This window comes from Cheilinus undulatus, linkage group 15 (genome assembly GCF_018320785.1).
Source record: "Cheilinus undulatus linkage group 15, ASM1832078v1, whole genome shotgun sequence".
NCBI lineage: Eukaryota > Metazoa > Chordata > Actinopteri > Labriformes > Labridae > Cheilinus > Cheilinus undulatus.
The window spans coordinates 13,556,023-13,573,248 of NC_054879.1; the positions used below are offsets into that span (position 1 = coordinate 13,556,023).

A 17,226-nucleotide genomic window follows, 5' to 3' on the forward strand; every position below is an offset into this window, starting at 1 on the left:
AATGTAGGGATTTACCGATGTCAAAGCATACCAATCACTCTGGAGGGTTTTACTACCCTGGTTCTAGTGTTGAACAGATTAGCACCCACTCTCCTCTGTATGTAGATTAGGTGATTATGGCACTGTAATTTCCAACACATATGCTTTAAAATTAATCATATTTTAATGCATTTTCAGGCTTTAAGCACCTACTCCATCCCTGCCTTTGTGCTACACCCATATAGCTTTAGTTATTCTTACCTAATGACTCAAATCTATACATCCTTTCTCCAGGAATGTGCTGCTATTCATTGCTTTATGCTGGCCTTATGTAAGAAATGAGTAGAATCATCTCGCCCCAGTTAATTCATGACCTGTCCTCTGGCCAAACTCATCTCCACATTATTAAATAGTTAATCCCATCTGGAGCAAACACGAAGAATGAGCCAGAAAATCTACCAAATTTAATGGTAAACAACTAAAAATATAGTTTCCCTGTTTCATGTCACTGGAAACGGAGCCAAAACTCTGCATGTTTCTAGAAGATTCAGTCCGTGACTTGTGATAAAAATAGACGTTTCACACACACAGATGGCGACTCTCCCACAGAGTCATGCACTCTAAAGCTGACGGGGGGAAATGATGGGAAAAGACTCATCAGCAGAGATTCATCAGTAAACACAAGTGTCCCATTTGCTGCAAACAGGAAATGACACATGCGTAAGAAAATTTAAATATGACTCTGGACAACGACTTGCTGGGAATAAAATTCCTAATCTCTTTAACTCAAAGTGTCAGATTATGGCAGCAGCAAGCAGAGAGGTGTGTTATAAAGGAGGTGGAAATGTTTGCTCAACTTTAACTTTATCCCTCTTGTGGAAATAAAACCAGGATAAAAATATTTTAGCGGTAAATCATTTATTACATTTATTATAATTTTTTAACCAAGTTCTGAAGCAGAAAAAAATCAAATGAAGTCTGTAAATGCAGTTAGTCATAAATTTATTCAAACCCAAGAGATATTTCAGATCAGGATGAAAAATTAAGACAAAAAGGTCAGTTTTCTGACTGATGCCCTTGTTTGCTTTCGTGTGTTATATAACAATTTCAGTCTGTTTTATAACCAGCTAAAATCTCCTCAGAGGAGATTTAACAAACAGATGCAACAATCGTTCCGCTTGTTATTAAAAAATACAATTACATCCACTTCTGTGCAGGAATGGGGATTGTTCATTTTTAGAGATACTGATGCACTTATTGATGCTCTTTATCATTTAGGGTCTCTATCAACACTTTTCTATTGTTTGGTGCAGCCTTTTCCAAACTTTGGCTTGTCCAAGTCCCATTTTTGAAGGCCGAAAATCTTTTGGGGTCCAACAAAACCCTCAAAATCCTGTAACATGAAACTAAAACTGTTTTTATTTCATAAAGTGAGAAGTTCAATGCATAGGCTTAGTGTTCAGACATTAACATAACTCGGAGATGGCTTTTGTGGAGTCACAAAGTGCAATTAACAAGCCACCACTGATTGTATTGTTTTAAATAGTCATCTTCAAAGTCTCTTATATATTCTTTTCTAATATGTATCTCTTTAAACCTACTTTGTGACAATGCAAACTCTTGTCCACTATGTCAGTGTCTCCAAAGGCACTGATAAATTCTTACTGGGAAGTGTGCAATGTAGGTGAACTTTTAACACCAGGTTGTCACCTGTTCATCCAACACCAGTTACTCTTTCAAACATGTAGTTGAAGGTATCACATTTAAGTTTAATTTCCTGCACAATGCTAATGTGCTTTGATGTTTAGCTTATGATAAGCTAAAAGGTTTTAGTTTCGAGAGGTCGGACATATGCAGAACTAGGTCCTTACGGAACAGGGTTTCAATCTCCATTCCTACTTCTGTGTGCAATGGATGAGCTTTTTTGGTAAAAAAAAAAAGAAATTTCTACCACTGCATATTAAACTGCATGTAGTGATAGGAGGAAAAACCATTTTGAAAATAATTACTTTATTATATATATATATTTTTTATTTCAAGATACACCTGTATTATCTGTTCAAAGGTCCATTTAGTGTTTGTACTTTCTCCATTGCTCATCTCCGATGATGTTGTGAAGTTTAATAGAAGTCCACTCCGCTGCAGTGTCCAGTCAGTGAGAGGTATCAAAGAAGAAAGATGTCCATCCATAAAACAGCTTCTGTGCATTCTTTCCTATCACTCTGTAAAGAGCTTTTGAATGACTCCTAACACGGCAGGTCAGGAACGACTTCTGGTTCAAGTAGGAGCGAGGAGAGAGGAGACAGCTTTTGAAGAACTGAGATGAAGTCCAAATCTAACCAAACTACAATACTGTGCATAACAGCAGCCCGAGCCTGTTGGGGGAGGCGATGCTCTGTGGGGCCATGTGGTGTGGTGCGTTACATAACTGTTCAGTAGGGCATAAGGGCGTAAGTGGGATTAGAGGTTTCTTTACTGAGCACTAATCCTGATTTTTTAAGGCACAAGTATCCTTTGTTTAGTTCAGTAAATATTATTAAGGTTCTCTAAGAGAATCAGTGAAGTCAAACACTCTCTAGGTTTGTTGTTCTCTGCTCTGTATTCACACTAAAGGAGGAGGGCTTCCTTTAGATCGTTTATGTTTCAGTCGGAGGCTCAAACATTTTTTTTGTTTTATGTGAATCCCTTCCCCTAAAGCTGTTAGTCTTAACACCAGGAGGTGATAATGCTCACTCAAAAACACTGTTTATGGAGGCAGAATGTGACTTTAGTCACAAAAGTACAGTTCAAAAGATGCATTTCCACCAGGCGGTCCAGTTTGGTTCAGGGAAGTTTGCAATGGTTTGGTACAGGAAATTTCGACAGCCTCTTACTTGGTGAGCAGGGATCTAAGCAGGTATAAAGACTAGGGATGAGTATCAAAATCCATCATACCAAAATGCAGCACAGATTTGGATGCTTTAATTTCAGTACCCTGCCACTCAAACACAACCCTGCCCCTCCAAATGATGGGCTAAAAATTAGGTTATGGAATTTGTGAAACTTATGTGTGGTTGCTTTATTGCAGCAAAGCATGAATGTCTTCAAATTGTTCTGCTTTCTGAATAAGTATAAAGGTTTTGCTTGAGTCTCTTCCATTAATAGGTAACAATCTTTATTTATATATTCTATTTGCACCTTTAAAAGATATTTCTCTGAAATACAATACCAAGACAGTTTTAATTCACTCTCAAACTTTTATGGGCACCTCCCTTTGGAGTTCTTTCGGGCATATTCAGCTGAAAGGAGATTATATAGTATCTCATCTGGGTGGGAAACACCTCAGGATGTCGCAGAGAGAGAGTTGGAAATTGTCGTTGGGGAGAGGGATGTCTGGGTTGACTTGGTCAGCCTGCTACCCTTTCAACCCAGCCCCGGATAAGCAGAAAAATATGAATGGCTGGATATCAAAATAATCAGGATTATGAAATTTGCCATAATCAAGCAGCTCTGCTCAGCAGCCCAATAGAAGGATTCCAAAAAAGTAAGAAAGTACAGATTTATTATTTTGGTACCTTTTGAAACCTTTGACAGTAGAAAAGCAAAAAATTGCACAACATTGTGAACTAGCCTGACTGCAAGGTGGAAATGCAGAAAAAGATCACCAGTGGACTTAAACCAAAGAAAGACTTAGTTTGGCTCAAAACACTTGGGTGAGAATTCTGGTGGTGGAGAAGAGGTGTGGATTGTTTTGGTCTGAGAGATTGGTGCTAAAGTTGAACATCTACTGGACATGTTTATAAAAGTCACATATCCCACCTCAAAAAATGGTCTAAACTTGAAAGTTGTCCTTAGCCTGAAATTTCCTTCAAATGTAAAGCTGAACATGGTTACCTAGGTAGGTACATGGGGGCACACTTCATATGCAACAGGTTCACCTGTTTATTTCAGTGGCATCACATATTGAGGATTGCTCTTTACATACGGATCCTTCGCTGCTCTTTCCAGAACTCCGCGATCCCTTGAGACAAAGCTAACTCTGCAAGGCCCCTGCACTCACGGGGGGTAAACCCCACCAGTGCAGTGCCCTTCACTCTAACCCCCTGTTTCCCCGCCAGCTCTGCGACCCTCGCTGTGATGAGGGCTGCTGGAGCGTGACAGTACGGTTGGCCATCAATGCTGAAAGAAGGCCACTGTTTAGTTGTGTTCATTTTAGCAGGTGGGCTCCCCTTAATGCTTTCCACATTACAGGCAATTTCCACTGCGCCCTCATGTGGCAGAGCCAGTACCTGCACCCCAGGCAGACCCCCTGGGGTTGACTCCCTGATGGCTGAGGCGATGCTGCGTCCCATGGCGATGTCCTGGGTGTCAATGGTGACGTTACAGTTCATGACGTAGGGACTGGCACCAACACCTGCAGGATAACAGACAAATCAGATCAACAAAACGCCTTCAAACTAATCATTGTTGCCATTGTGCTACTTCTCCTAAGGCTTTAGTTGGTGAAAAAATTGGATAAACTGGTCAGAACTGACAATAAGTTCCTGTTTTTTTAATAATATGCATTTTAAACAAAACAGTTCTTCATTTTAGTGATTGATAGGAACATAAAATACCAAAAACTATGGCTCATTAGCTGTATCTTTAACAAAAAGTTGCTGTGAGTTAAAAAGGATACACTGGCTGATCACAAGTATATTATATGAACAAATATATTACCAATGTTCCAGTACCAAAATGTTCCCATAGTTTTAGTGCAATTTAGACAGAGCATAGGAGTGTGCTTGCATTTTGTGGTAAATCAAAACAAGAATGCTTTTTGCAGATGATGATGTTCTGTTGGCTTTTTCAGACCAGAATGTCTAGCAGGCATTGGGGCAGTTTACAGATGAGGGTCATCACTTCCATGTCTGAGGCAATGGTTCTCTGCCAGGAAGTGGTGGATTGCTCCCTCTGGATGGGGAGTGAGCACCTGCCTCAAGTTAAGGAGTTCAAGTCTCTGGGGTTTTCTTCATGGGCGAGACTAAAATGAATTATGACACTGACAGACAGATTGGTGAAGCATCAGCAGTAATGCAGGCATTGTGCCAGATTGCCATGATGATGAAGGAGCAAAGCTTCGATTTAACATCAGTCTACATGCCAACCCTCTCCTCCAGTCATGAACTTTGGGTAGTGACCAAAAGAATGACATCTCAGATACAAGCAGCTTTCTCTGAGGCTGCACCTTCACATCAAGAGAAGCCAGCTGAAGTTGTTCAGGCATCTTATCAGGATGCCTCCTGGTTGCCTCCCTTTGGAGGTCTTCCAGGCATGATCAACTGAGGGGAAACCTCGGGTTAGACCCAGACCTCACTGGAGAGAAAATACAGACACAGATTCCTACAAAGTAATGTCAACGATATAAAATATGTAATGTAAAAGAAGTGCCTGCATAAATATTTGTTGTAGAAATGTAGTAGAAAAGCACTTGTGTCTGGAAGCTCCAGTTACTGGTTAATCACTACTCCTTACTACCATTACACCATGAAGACAAAAGAACATTCTAAAGAGAAAGCCACTGTTGAAGAAAACTCGACTAGAGTTCGACAGAAGACTTGTGGCAGACATGGTGCTTTTTGGCCATCAGACAGGACACTATCACCACAAGCACACCATCCCCACTATGAAGCGAGGTGGTGGCAGCATTATACTGAGGAGATGCTTCTTGGCAGCCAACCATGGAAGGCTTGTAAAGGTAGAAGGTAAAATAAATGTGGAAAATATAGGACAATCCTGGAGTACAATCACATTCAGTCTGCAAGAGAACTATCACTTAGGAGATTTATTTAGATGGACAATGACCTGAAGCACACAGCACACAGCATTTAAAGGCACTGTATATTCCTCCTGTGGGCGGAACACCGAGACTTGTATTTGATATATAATAACAGCTATAATTATCATTTGATTTGAGGTTTTTTTCTATCCTACATTAAATTTCTCTGGTAAATAGTCAAAAGACAGCAGAACATTTCTCCAGAAAGACCTCTTACTCTTTATTTTTGTGAAATTTAGACTCAATTTTCATCAAGATTTAAAAAAGAGAAAATGTCTCTTGTACTTAAGATCTTCCTTAGGGTGAAAACTTATGTGATAAGAAAATACTCCTACTCACTTTAAACATCACAAATACCTTGACATTTTTAGTACTGAAGCAATGCCAACATGACTTTTCTTAAAAACTTCACTGGATTCATTCCTGTCCTTCATACCTGTCTCACAAAATAGATGCAGAATTTCTAAAAGCTTGGGTCCATCAAACTGACAGATCGTTTTGATTTAAACACATGGTATCAAAAACACTGAAAACTGACGCCGTGATCTCTGACTCACCTGTGACACCAAACTGTCTCTGTGGCTGCGGCCCAACGTCAGGCCTGATCACCTGCAGGTCTGGTGTCTTCTTGAACCAGCCCATCTCCTTCCTCCTGTATGCCAGCCCCCTCTGCAGGGGGGAGTCCGCCCAGCCAAACAGGAAGACGCTGGTGCCCTGGACCCGCTCTGTGAGTCCCTGAGCCACAGCTGAGCCCAGGCAACAACACAGACATGTTAGCTAACCGGTAAATGGAGCGTATGTCATCACATGTACACGATTTTAGAAAAACGAGAGCAGAGAGAGTGTGGCAGACAAAACACACCCGAGGGGTTCTGTTAGAAACTCAGACAGAGGGAGAGTATGGACACATAGCTCTTATTATACGCATGCATAAATATGATGCTTGTTAGTGAGCTGGCCACTTTTTAATCTGCAATCACAGCACACAGATTAGCATACGGAGAGCAGACGTCAGGCATGCTGGCTTCATGCTGACTTACTGCTCATTATTAGCAGGAAACATGGCTGCTAAATCATCTGCTAAGCTGTGAAACTAATCAACAGCTCAGGAAGCTGAGGATGTCACATTATTAGTTATTAAACACGTTTAAACAGACTTTGCTGGAGAGCTTATTTTAGTTTATTTACATGAACTTTCTACACTACTGTGGCTTATGTGGAGTTAAAATGGAAGCCAAGGTTGAATGTTAGAAAAAAAGCTTAATGCAAGAAAAAGGACATATCTTTTTTAAATAAATGTAATGCATAAACAGCCTCCTGGTAGTGTGTATACACTGGAGGGCTGTGGAAGAGTGTTATGGCAAGGCAAAAGAAAAACACATTAAAAAGGTTTGCTTTGTTGAGAATTGAGTAAAATTTTCTGCAGTGAATAATTCCAAGTCTACATGAGATTTAAAAAAGACGGAAGATTTATTCTAATAATTCTACATCAGGGTTGCGTAATACTTTCTAAAATTAGATTTAAGACTTTTCAAAACCTTTACAAGACTTAAACCAGGACCAAAATATTACCATGGTTGCAATGTAAAGCAACAGTACTTTTCGAGTTTCATGTTAGACTTCACAGCTTTGATCCAAATGTCCCACAGCTGTGAAGCTTTATTCCAAATCTTTCAGGACTTCCATGACAGGTATTCAACAATTAACCACTCAAGGTAAAATTGCTTATATAGTTTGTTTTAGGCTAGCTTGTAGTTGTCGTCTCTGTTGAAGCCCACGGACCCAAACAGCTGAGAAATTGCGATACACTGAGGCGGACGAACTGAGGGCAAAGGTTGCCTCACAAAAAAAGTGCCAAACACAGAGGCTTTCTGTTTAAAAAGATAAAACACATTGAAATGTTTTGATTTAGCGTACAATTGAGCCACCATTGTTTTTTGGCCCATTTTTACCTAACACTTGCTAAATTATGTAGAAACTGTGCCTTTCTGTAGCGCTGTATAGCCTACCTTCCTTGCCCGTGCCCTCAGTGCGCTCTCCTTAAAGGGGCATTACACACTGAAATCACTGGAAGCTAATGCCACTACTATTACCAGACAGAGGAGAATGGGGTTGGTTCTCACACTCATTATGTCTCGCCACCAGAGGGCGCTGTCTCCCAGAATTTGGTATGGAAATTTCCAGAACTGGGACCAAAACTTAGCTACGTAGTCTTCTCTGGAGTAAGACAGCTGAACTTGAGGTGAGAGGAGTTTTTGTGTTTTTCATGTTAAACTGTAAATATTCAGCTCCTCTGAATATTTCTTCAGGCTTTTACGTAATGGGTTTATAATAAAATTATTGTTATCCATATAAGGTGTGAAGGAAAAGGTATAGTTTAGATTGATGTTAGCTAGCTAACTAGCTGTTAGACACTTGCTAGCCTTGATACTAGCAAAAAATTCCAGTTGGGGTTGGTTGTCACATTTTCTTTGGGGTTAGTTGTCACAGCCGTTCAGAGGAGGTACTGTATGGTTACCAGGTGTGTCCGGGCTGCCAGATCTGTCCTGGGGCCTGCACCTGCTGATGACGTGGCATATTGTGATTGGCTGTGATGACGTAGCACATTTTCATTGGCTGGAAACTCACACCGTGGGATAGCAAACCCGTTAGCTTTCAAAAACACTAACATTAAAAGCTAACTTAAGTGACGTAATGTTATTTATATTTAAACGTTCTCTTTACCTCAGAATTACCTGCTTTCAATCCTCTGTATGTTTGCTAAGGGTGTGAGAAACATAATTTTGAATAAAACATTTTAATTCTGCGCCATTATTGTGTCTGAAATGTTCATGACTTGCTGTTTCCTTTTGCTGTTTATCAGAAGAATGATCTGTGATTGATGTCTTAAACAATAGTTTAACAAGTGCACGGCAAAAAATAATTCATTTGTGAAAAGCAAAAAAAAATTACACATTAAAATGTTTTTTTTTAACTTTTCTAAACCTATATATTTTTCATTACAAATATCTGTCTAATATCAAATAGTTAAAATATTAGTTTTACATACAATAGAAGGGTCTTTCATGAAAAAAAAACACAATTTACACTTTAAGTAAAAAACAAGAATATCTATCTTGAAATGAATGATTAAAATATTAATCTATCAATCAACTCGGCTGCATTGTGGTTTGTCCACATGGAGTTGCCGTAGTCAACAATGTTTGTAACGTCATCAGAAAGTGCAGGATGAAGGCGCAGGCCCCTGGGCAGATCTGGCAGCCCTGACACATCTGGTACCTACAATGGGACAAGTGTTGGATGTCCAACCAGTGGGCACACAAGCTGCATTGTTGGAGTGCACAGACCCTACATCTACCATCACTGTAACTCAGATAGTGAGTGAATGCATGTAGCCCAGTTGAGTAGGCTATTATTGTTAGCCAACGTGTTGTTATACCAAAATATCCCTTTAAACTGATGCATCGGTGCATCCCCTAATTTGAATCAGAGCGTACATTTTTTTAACACATTTATAAATTAGTTGTTGTTTGTCTGGTGCATTTTGATGTTGTTGTTGTGGCTTGGAGCAAAAGCAATTTTTTTCAGGTGGATGAAAATAAAGTTTCTTATCTTTTATGGTTTAAATGTTTTATATGAAGCCAAATGTCTAGACTAAGCTTACAATACAGCAAAAATTATTACAATCTAAAATGCAAAACAGTAAACTTCCTCTTCGGCCTCATTATTTATTTCATTATCTCTTTCAATACTATTTTCGGGCTTTCTTTCTTTCTTCCTAAGATAGGACAGTGAAAGGAGTCAGAAACTAGAGAGAGTGAGGAATAACCTGCAGGAGAGAAGCTACGGACCACATCTGAACCAAGGCCAACAGCCTCTGTTCATGTGGTTGTGCAGACACAACAACCAGGCAACCAATGACCCTGATTTTTTTTTCTTACACCTAGAAAATACATTTTGATAGCCTGACTTAATTCTCTGCATTTTCACTTGATTCTCAACATAACGTCTTTTTATAAGCTTGTTTCCAGATACCATCCAAAAGATTAATCTATTTCTGCTCTACATTTTGTCTTTTTTGTAGCATTGTAATTTTTGACAATTTTTTGCTTGCCTTTTTAATACAAGGATATAGGCTTAATCCTCAAAAATTAACAAAAAAAGTAACAGTTGAACTCATATCTCACCAGGATATTAAAACATTTCTCCTTGAGACTTTATTCTAAAAATGCAAATTTAAAACATTGCTTTTTCCTTCATATGCCATGCCCTGACACTCTTCCACAAATGTTAGCCCTGCAGCTGCACAGAATACAAAACCACAGAATTATATCACAGTTTAATGACACAAGGCCTGAAAGCCAACAAGCAGATTCAATAAAGGATCAATATATCTGACATGGACGTAACTCTAAGTGCACTCACAGTCACACAAACTCAAAGGATGTCTCACCTCGAGCCTCTTTAGCACAATCCTCCACCCCCACCTCGTCCCCCAGTGGGTAGATGGGGATGAGGTCCACAGCACCCATACACGGGTGAACCCCGATGTGAGCACGCATGTCGATCAGGCCGCAGGCTCTCTCACAGGCAGAGAGAACAGACTCCCCTGAAACCCAAAAAACATGACATCAAACATGCTGGAAAAGCTAAGTCCTTCTGTGATGTGGGTGGATTTAAAGGGAAAGTCCACTATTTTTTAGGTGAGGTCCTTTTTTATTAATTTAAAAGCCAAGAACCACAAACTATCTTGGTTATTACTTCCTAGATTCCCTCAGTAGTAGAAGTTACAAGTGAAGTTCTACCGGCTACAATTTCATCTTTTAGACAAATATGGAAATTCAGCACACTTATCTACCCATCTGTTTTTGTTAGGCTCTTCAAAATATCAGCTCAGGGTTTGAAATACTTTCATTTACTATTAAATTTTAGCTATCTAAAGCAGCCAATCAAAAAATACTTTTTTATTAACACTTGTGCAGAAATATTTACCAAAGTGTGCAAAACATATAAAATACAAATAAAGGGTTGTGGTCCTGTTGGGTAAATGAACCTAATTTATGTGTCTTAACGACAATAAGGACTAAAATCCTCGACATCTTTGTCTGCACTGTCAGACGGTCGTGTCTGGTACAATCCTTCAATAAGATGAACTTCTCACTGCGATCTATGCCAAAAATGTTCATCCTGAATTTTTTTGTGTTTAAATCCCTGACAAAGCTTATTAAAGGATTTTGTTCCTCTCGGGGGATTGGCGAGCAGCGGACAGAGACTGAATCCTGTAGAATCACTGCTGCAGCTCTGCTTTTTCCTCAGATGCAGGAAAATGAACGTTGAATATCACCACATGTGTGAAGGTTAAATACTCACTGATGGAGTCGATGCTGGACACAATGGTGATGACAGAGCGGTTGTAGTCATGGTCGTTGAAGATGTTCAGCACTGTGGTCTCCTCTCGCCTGACACCTGATAGTAAAAACAACTGTGGTTAATTGAGTTATTATTTTATTTCTATCAGCTCAAACCAGTCTGGTTATTCTCTGTTGAACTCTGCGATCAGAAGGGCATTTCAGCCCAGAGAACTGCAGCTCACTGGATATTTTCTCACCATTCTCTGTAAACCCTAGAGCTGGTTTACAGATCCCAGTAGATGAGCAGTTTGTGAAATACTCACACCAGCCTGTCTGGCACCAACAACCATGGGACATTCAATAAATCACCTTCCTTCCCCATTCTGATGCTCAGTTTGAATGTCAACACATCGTCTTGACCACGTCTGTGTGTCTCAATGCACTAGTACTGCCATGTGATTGGCTGATAAGATATTTGTGTTAGTAATAAGCTTAACAGGTATACAGAGCCTTTTAAAGTATCCACCCACCACCTTTACCTTTTTACTGATTTTATCAATCATGGTCAATATAATTTGGCTTTCTTGACAAAAAAAAAATATTTTAATGTCAAAGCACAAACAGATTTCTACAAAGTAATAAAAAGTTTAAAAAAACACATGTAATCTAAAATAAGTGACTGCATAAATATTCACCCCCTTTAAGTGACTGACTTAATTCAACGCTAGTCCAGCCGACCGGTGCTAACAGTCTCACAGTTAGTGAAATGGGGATCCTCTGAGTGCAGTGAATGTGTCTCAGCTGATTGTAGTATAAAGACATGAGTGTCTGGAAGGTCCAGTCAATGGTTATTCAGTATTCCTGGCTATAATTACACCATGAGGACAAAAGAACACCCCAAGCAACTCAAAATAAGATTATTGAAAAATTTAACCCTTTTACTCCTAGCGCGTCATCGACGACGCGCTGTTGAAGCACACTTTACATGACCATAATTAAATGACCGTTTGTGCTATTGGAAAAATACCAACAGTTTCTGAAAGCTAAGAAACTGTGCTTTACAGCCAGCATGCAGTTATTTCTGTAATTTCCCCTTTTCCAACTAAGATTCTAGCATAAAGTTCCCCTGTTTTTTGTGTTTCTTCATTTTAAACTGTTAAAACACTTAACATGCAGTAATATGTAAATAACTGTCATATATTAAAAGTTCTAAGTATTGTGGAAAAATGGGCAAAAGCACGTACTCACAGGACATTTTCTGGGCCTTTTATGATTAAAATAAGAAAAGAGCCCTGAAACTCAGTTTTAATTTAAACAGTTAAAAAAACACCCCTTAAACATGCAGTACATTGTACATAACTGCCAGATATTAAAGTACTCTAGAATAATGGGCAAAAGCACTTACAAGACACTTACTGTGCCATTTATATTTAAAATAAGAATGTGTTCAGAGGCTCAGGAGTTAAAGGGTTAAATCAGAGGATGGATACAAAAAAGTCCAAGGCACTGAACATCCCCCATTTAAGTTAAATCCATCATCGAGAAATGTAAGGAAATGTGGCACATGAGTAAATCTGCCTAGATCAAGCAGTCCTCACAAACTGAGTGATTGTGCAAGAAGGATACTAGTGAGAGAGGCCACAAGACACCTATGACTACTCTGAAGTCAAGCTTCAGCAGCTGAGATGGAAGACTCTGTATACAACAACTGTACTTCACCAGTCAAAGCTTTGTGAGAGAGTGGCAAAGAGAAAGCCACTGTTGAAGAAACCTCAGATTAAATATGGACTAGAGTTCACCATGTGGGAGACTTCATGGTCACATGGAGGAAAGCTGTGGTCTGATGAGACCAAAATGGAGCTTTTTGGCCATCAGACAAGAAGCTATGTTTGGTGGACACCAAACACTGCAGAACGGTGGTGGCAGCATCATGCTGTGGCGATGCTTCTCTGCAGCTGGCCCTGGAAGGTTTGTAAAGGTAGAGGGTAAAATGAATGTAACAAAATATAAGAACATCTCTGAAGACAATCTTATTCAGTCTGCAAGAGAACTACGGCTTGGGAGAAGATTCGTTTTTCCAGAAAGACAATGACCTGAAGCATACAGCGTCAGCTGCACAGAAATGGTTCAAAGACAAATAGGTGAATGTTCTGGAGAGGCTGAGTCAAAGATCAGACCTCAATCCAACAAGGAATTTGTGGTTGGACTTGAACAGGGCTGTTCATAACCCCATGCAACCTTACATAGCCTGAGCAGTTTACAGATGTGCAAGTCTGATTGAGACTCAGTACTGTGATTTCAGCCAAAGGTGCATCTGCTAAACACTGACTTGAAGGGGGTGAAGATTTAGGCAGACGCTTATTTTACATTATATATCTTTATTTATTTGACACTACTTGCAGAAATCTGTTTCATTTTAACATGAAAGATCTTTTGGAGTTTTTTTGTCAAAAAGACAAATTACATTGACCATGATTGATTTATCCATCCATCCATCCATTTTCTATACCCCTTATTCCATTCTGGGTCGGGGGTGGGCTGGAGCCTATCCCAGCTGTCATTGGGTGAGAGGCGGGGTACACCCTGGACTGGTCGCCAGTCAATCGCAGGGCTGCCATGATTGATTTATAAAAACAATAAAAGGGTAAAACATTCAAGGTGTGAATACTTTTTATAGGCACTGTACATACATAATAAAGTAATCTGTAAGAGTATTTGGCCATGGACTGATCAATCTTTCCAGGAGATATACAACACGTGTAAAATTCTTGGAAACAAAATCATGAGTACCAATTATTCATTCCTATAGATTATTTTTAATCTGTCAGAAAATATGATTGTATGCTATTTTACAGATAAAAATCAATATAGGAAATGTCAAAATAAACAGACTTGAAGATCTGCATAAAACTACAGCAATTCAGAAAAAAAGTGGTATTTTTCTCTAGTTACCATCTATTATTGTGTTTATTCTACTATTTAACAAATCTAAAGGCTCTAACTCATCATTGTTCTGTATAACAGAGCTAGTTGGCCTTCACTGACCACATGAAGGCCAACTCATTGCCACATCCTTATCTGTAAAGCTGTACTAAACCTGCTACTGTCATCCTTGTGTGATCTTATTCATGTGAAAAGCCCGGGGAGCTACAGTCTTCACTCTGTGACTCAGTCACAAGATTTACATTTGTTATCTGTGCCCAAAGTGTGTCATGAAATTGATAAAAGGACTTTCAGATATGTTGCTCCTGCAGTCCGGGATCTGCTGCAGGAAAATTTAGGACTTGGGGAGCTGATTGCTTTAAATCGTTTGAAAATGTAGATTTAGGTTAATGGAGGAAAAAGCATCAGGTTCTGAAAATGACTTTCTCCTCTCTGACTCAGGATTGGTTGATCTGTGTTTATTCTTGCTCTTTTCCATGTCTGTAACTTTTAATTGTGCTGCTGCTGGTCTTGGCCAGGGCACTCTTGTAAATGAGATTCTTTTGAAGAGGTTTTCTTGGTAAAATAGTTCAAACAAATAAATTTCATAATTCTCTAGTTGCTTTAATCAAATTAATATTGTAAGAAATCCTTTCAAGACTTTTATCTTTATCATTTTTTTGTTTAAATTTATTTATCGTAACTTTTGTTTAAGTTTTCCATACCTCTGTTTGTTCTGCATATTGATGGTTTTTAAATCGATCCCTGAGCTTCTACTTTTGCTTCATCTATCAAATCAAATTCTGTTTCAATCTGCTTTTTAATGTACTTTGTAAATAAAGTTATAATTTTTATAATGATAATGATTTTTAATTGATTCATTTTATGGCTGTGAGGCTCAGGAATAAACTGTTTTCCCAAACCTTTGTCATGCCATGTGTGATAATGATTTAAATAACATTCACCTTCAGTGCTGTATAAAGCTGCCTTGGCCACAGTCTCCACCAGGTCCTTATGACGAGCCTCAGACACGTTGAGAAGACAGGCCACCAGCCTTCTGCCCAAGGAGCTGGAGGTCATGATTCTAAAACAACAAAAAATATAGACAAGTGTGCTGCCTAAAGTGAACTTCTTTATCCATATGCTAGAAAAGAAATGTTCTAGTCAGATCTTGTACAGCATTAAATTAAGCCCAAATTCATGAGTATTAAATACCCTCTCACTTGTAGGAAATCGGCAGCTACAGCCTCTTTCCCTGAAGCTTCAACTTTCTTGATAAATGACTGCATAAATACATTTACAGTGTAGCTTTACTAATTTAATAATTCATCTGTGGCATTTAAAATTTAAACCACAGGGCCATCTTTCAGGGGAAATGTATGGTAAATTGGTAAATAAACTTGATCTTGTGTAGCATTTCTCTAGTCACCTGAGAGCGGAAAGCACTTCTACACTGCAGCTCACATTTTTTACACACTGATACACACAAGTACGTTTAAGATAAAGATGCAAATGCCCCTTTAATAAAAGTTTCAAATAAAAGTTATATTTTTGGTTCATTTGCATGCAACCAAACACTTCTTTCTGAGTCCATAGCTTCCATGATCTATAAAAATCTAAAGTTTGCTTCTTTGCTTATGTTTGAGCCTACTACAGTCAGTTTGTGGTGCAATCTTCAAAATGAAATAACAGAAATGTCCCTTAATTGTAAATTAAGAAGCACAGGATTTCTTGCAGCCTAGGTCTGCAAAGTGTAAAAAGCCTTAAAAACAAGAACGGCTTTGGAAAGTGACCAAAGGATATGACAAGACATCATCCCCAGGAAAAAACCACTTTATTTACCTTGAAAAATTGCAGCAACCTCCTATTCTGCCTCCTTAGTAGGCTATTTTATCAGTTTAATAGTTTTTCAGTCGTTCAGTGCTGCCTGTGGGAAAGTCTTCATATGACTTTCTGTAGAGTTATAGAACATGTTCAAAGTCCAGGCTTGGGTAAACTCAACCACTATCACCCTCATTAGGCATGCATATCGCAACCATAGCGTAAACATCTGTACTTTAACGTGGCATACTTGCGTCAGACTCAGTGATCATTTAGCACCGACAGGTGATATTCTCTTTCCCCGCACCGCAGGGAAATTGCGAAATTTAAAGGTTTCAGTGCACAAAAACGACAGAGAAGTTGTAAGAGAGGGGTTGTTGTCAATAAAAACACGATTGGAGCCATTAACTGAACTGAAGCACGTGTGACAAAAGATGAATGAGTTTAAGCAAGATGGTTCACGTCATGTTCCCTACATATAACTACATTGAACGGATGTCTTTTCCTCACCGAGCGGGTTTATTAACCAACTTATTTTACCTTTAAACCTTTAGGTGGTTTTAAATAGATAATGTATAAAGAAAGTACATGTTCAAACTATTGATGATTGTATGATATAGCTTTAGCTTTTAATTTTTCTTTGACTTGGTATCTTCAAAGTATTTATCTATGCCCAGTTTTATTTGTTCAAGATGTACGAAAGTTCTGATAATGTTTCAAAAACTATTTGATGTTTTATGAAAACCAGACACTCAAGATTAGATTTGCATAAGAATGCTGAAGTTAAAGTTTTTTTTTTTTTTTTTTTTTTTTTTATCAATTGATAGATATCGACAGGGAAAATCAACTGAAATTAAAAGTGAATTTTATCAACCCTAAGCTGATATCATTAACACGACGTTTTCTTCGTTAATTTTGTCCCAAAATTACATTGTTTGTATCGTTTTACTTTTATCTTTTAAAGTATATTATACAATCTTCTGAGTGTCTATATCCACAATTTGTTCTGAGTTATTATTCACTGATTAATATCGATTAAAAAAAATCTAAATGAAAACTGAAACAAATATATCGTGTTTTATTAGCATAAACATAGCATTGACATTTTTCAAACGTTTTTAACCCCAAAGTTAATTTGTTGTTTATATGACATTTAAAGGAAGCCAACTGACTAACGTACACCCTTATGCCTTTCTGTACTTTTCAACCATACTATTTTCTTCCGAGGCTCTCACGCAACGGTGTTTTAGAGACTATTCAAAAACGGAAGTAAATACCATTGGATTATCTTGTATCGCTTAAGCATCTTTGGCGTCAGCAGGCAGACATGCGCAGATGACTCGCTCAACTAGCGGC

General features: G+C 38.6%; 1 protein-coding gene across 3 annotated transcripts; it reads right to left on the reverse strand.

The window, feature by feature from the left end:
* Positions 1 to 964: 964 nt before the first annotated feature.
* On the reverse strand, positions 965 to 17,202 carry ftcdnl1 (formiminotransferase cyclodeaminase N-terminal like 1). 3 transcript variants are annotated; one of them, XM_041807116.1, is made up of 7 exons: positions 16,121 to 16,270; positions 15,892 to 16,002; positions 15,015 to 15,133; positions 11,147 to 11,242; positions 10,230 to 10,385; positions 6,334 to 6,522; positions 965 to 4,372 (listed from the first exon to the last, which is right to left on the reverse strand). In XM_041807116.1, exons 3-7 carry the CDS (start codon positions 15,127 to 15,129, stop codon positions 3,936 to 3,938), a joined length of 993 nt encoding a protein of 330 aa, XP_041663050.1. In that variant the 5' UTR covers positions 15,130 to 15,133; positions 15,892 to 16,002; positions 16,121 to 16,270; the 3' UTR covers positions 965 to 3,935. The 3 variants fall into 3 exon arrangements, with proteins under 3 accessions (XP_041663050.1, XP_041663052.1, XP_041663051.1); XM_041807118.1 differs by lacking the exons at positions 15,892 to 16,002; positions 16,121 to 16,270 and adding an exon at positions 17,148 to 17,202; XM_041807117.1 differs by lacking the exon at positions 15,892 to 16,002.
* Between the last annotated feature and the right edge of the window lie 24 nt (positions 17,203 to 17,226).

Coding starts and splice junctions, on each gene's coding strand:
- ftcdnl1 (XM_041807118.1), bottom strand. CDS start 15,129: ATGACCTCCAGCTCCTTGGGCAGAAGGCTGGTGGCCTGTCTTCTCAAC. Junction 11,243..15,014: donor AGCTTTATACAGCACTGAAG/GTGAATGTTATT, acceptor TTTTACTATCAG/GTGTCAGGCGAGAGGAGACC. Junction 4,373..6,333: donor GAGACAGTTTGGTGTCACAG/GTGAGTCAGAGA, acceptor GTTATCCTGCAG/GTGTTGGTGCCAGTCCCTAC.